The following is a 2,026-nucleotide window of genomic DNA, read 5'->3' as shown; positions in this document are numbered from 1 at the left end:
CGCATCTGAGACGCCACCCTGCAGAGGGGACAACGGGAGACAGGTCCAGCCGTGCCACCGGCACAGGGACTCCCCACTGCCTGGGCCGCATACCAGCGACATGCTGGACCCCATCCAGCCGCATGTCCCCATGTCCCACCCCACTGACCCACCTGCAGGGCGTTATTGAAGAGCTTCCCCACGCTGCGGAAGCAGCCCATGGGCCACTGCTGCTTCTGCAGCCAGCGCAGCGCGTCCGTGATGTGCCGCTCCTCGATGGCCACGTAGGCTCTGGCTTGCCCAAAGGACTTGAGGACAAACGCTGTCAACCTACGAGCCAGAGAGATGTCAGAGGGATGGGAGAGCTGTCCCCCAGCCCAGCCAGTCCCCGGAGGGATGCTGCTGCCCAGCCCGCCCCAGCCCCGTGCGGTCCCTCACCAGGTGTTGCCCGTGGCATCCTTCTTCCCGAAGGCGCTGTAAGAGCCGTCCTCGTGTTTGTAGAGCAGCTCTCGCTGGTACCCTGCGGGGAGGAGATGGGGATGAGTCTTCACACAATGGTTTTTTCATCCCCAGGGGACCCCAGAGGCAGCCTGGAGCCCAGACCCATCCCGGGGTGTGGGTAGAAAATGGGGAGGGGGGATATGGGGTGTCACTTGGCAGCAAGGCAGGGTGGCATGGGGAGAGGAGAGGACGAGGGACGCTCACCACTCTGCAGGAAGCTCTGAGCCTTGGCGCGGATGTCGGGGTGCAGCTGCCCGCTCTTCTCCAGGTACTGCTGGATGTAGATGTTGGGGGCGAAGCGGACCATGTTCTGCTCCCCGCAGCCGTAGGGCATGGCCAGGAGGCCGTCCAGGTTCTGCAGGGCATTGCCCAGGATGTCACCTGTCCCAGGGGGATATGAGGAGCACCATCATCAGCTGTGCCCCCAATATTCCCTCCCATCTCAGCTCTGAGTGGTCCCACCTCTGCACCCTCTCTGCCCTGGGTGGTCCCTTGTCCCCTGCCTGTCCCTTACCCATCACAGTGACGTGGGCTCGCCAAGATGTTTGCAGGAACCTCCAGGGAGATTTCTTCGGTGGCTGTGGGGATGGAGGGCAGTGACAGTGGGGATGGAGGGCAGTGACAGTGGGGATGCCCAGCTCCTCCTGGCCTGGGCCCACGGCACCCTCACCCACCCCCTTCCTGCTCCATGGGCTCAAAGCTGGGTTGGGGCGTCTCAGCCAGGACCCTCCATGGGCCCTGGTCCTTGGCTCCTCTGGCCAAGGGTCCTGGCCCCACGTCCCCGATGGACACCCCTGGCCAGTCCTACCTTGCTGGCAGAGCAGGGAGTTGTACGCCTTCTGCACCAGGATCCCACCGGGCTGTGGGGAAGCAGCAGCAGAGTCGGGCAGGAGAAGGGACCCACCACGTCCCCCAGGGTCACACCGAGCTCAGGGCTGGGTGCTGTCCCGCTCCTGGTCCTCCCACTGCACCCCAAGGGCTGCTCGCACCCTGTCCCCAAACCCATCCCACTTTCCTCCCCCATAACCCGTCTCACCTGCACCAGCAAGGGCTTTATCACGGTGTCCACGCGCCCCTGGGCTGGCACCACGGGCATCTCGTTGCCGCAGAGCTCCTCGGAGCTGACAGCCTCGGTGCTGACGGTGATGTTCACCTCCCCTGCAGATGCAAGCAGGGCACTCAGCCCCCACGGAGACCCCCAACCCACCCTGCAGCACCAAGAGCTTGCATCATCCCTGGGGCTTTGTGTGGGGCTGGCTGAGTTGGGGGTCCCTAGGTTGAGGGGAGGCAATGGGGAGGGTGAGTGGAGCGGAGGAGAGCTTCCCGGGTGGCATTGCATTTGCTACCATCCTCCCTGCCCACCCCATCCTCCGAGGGGGTCCCCCGCAGCCCCGGTGCTCCGTACCCAGGCTGGTGGCTCGCACGCCCCATCGGAAGGTCCTGGCTTCGTCTGCACAGATGCAACCACCGTACACTTCATCTGCACTCGCCGACACCTCCAGCTCTGCTGACTCCGCCAACGTTATCCGAACCTGCCGGACCACGG

At 64.7% G+C, this 2,026-nt stretch overlaps 1 protein-coding gene across 1 annotated transcript in view; it reads right to left on the bottom strand.

Annotated features, from left to right (window-relative positions):
• LOC104466676 (alpha-2-macroglobulin-like protein 1) overlaps window positions 1–2,026 on the bottom strand; it is a gene marked incomplete at both ends in the record, with an annotated part of 9,198 nt that overhangs the window by 338 nt on the left and 6,834 nt on the right. The window contains 8 exon segments of the mRNA XM_010080196.1: window positions 153–309; window positions 418–499; window positions 685–861; window positions 995–1,017; window positions 1,019–1,058; window positions 1,271–1,340; window positions 1,517–1,638; window positions 1,886–2,017. Of these exon segments, the coding sequence (XP_010078498.1) occupies window positions 153–309; window positions 418–499; window positions 685–861; window positions 995–1,017; window positions 1,019–1,058; window positions 1,271–1,340; window positions 1,517–1,638; window positions 1,886–2,017 (803 nt within the window).

Source organism: Pterocles gutturalis, unplaced genomic scaffold (genome assembly GCF_000699245.1).
Source record: "Pterocles gutturalis isolate BGI_N339 unplaced genomic scaffold, ASM69924v1 scaffold4564, whole genome shotgun sequence".
Lineage (NCBI taxonomy): Eukaryota > Metazoa > Chordata > Aves > Pterocliformes > Pteroclidae > Pterocles > Pterocles gutturalis.
Note: the sequence above shows the minus strand (reverse complement) of the source record. Positions and strands in the feature narration are given on the sequence as shown.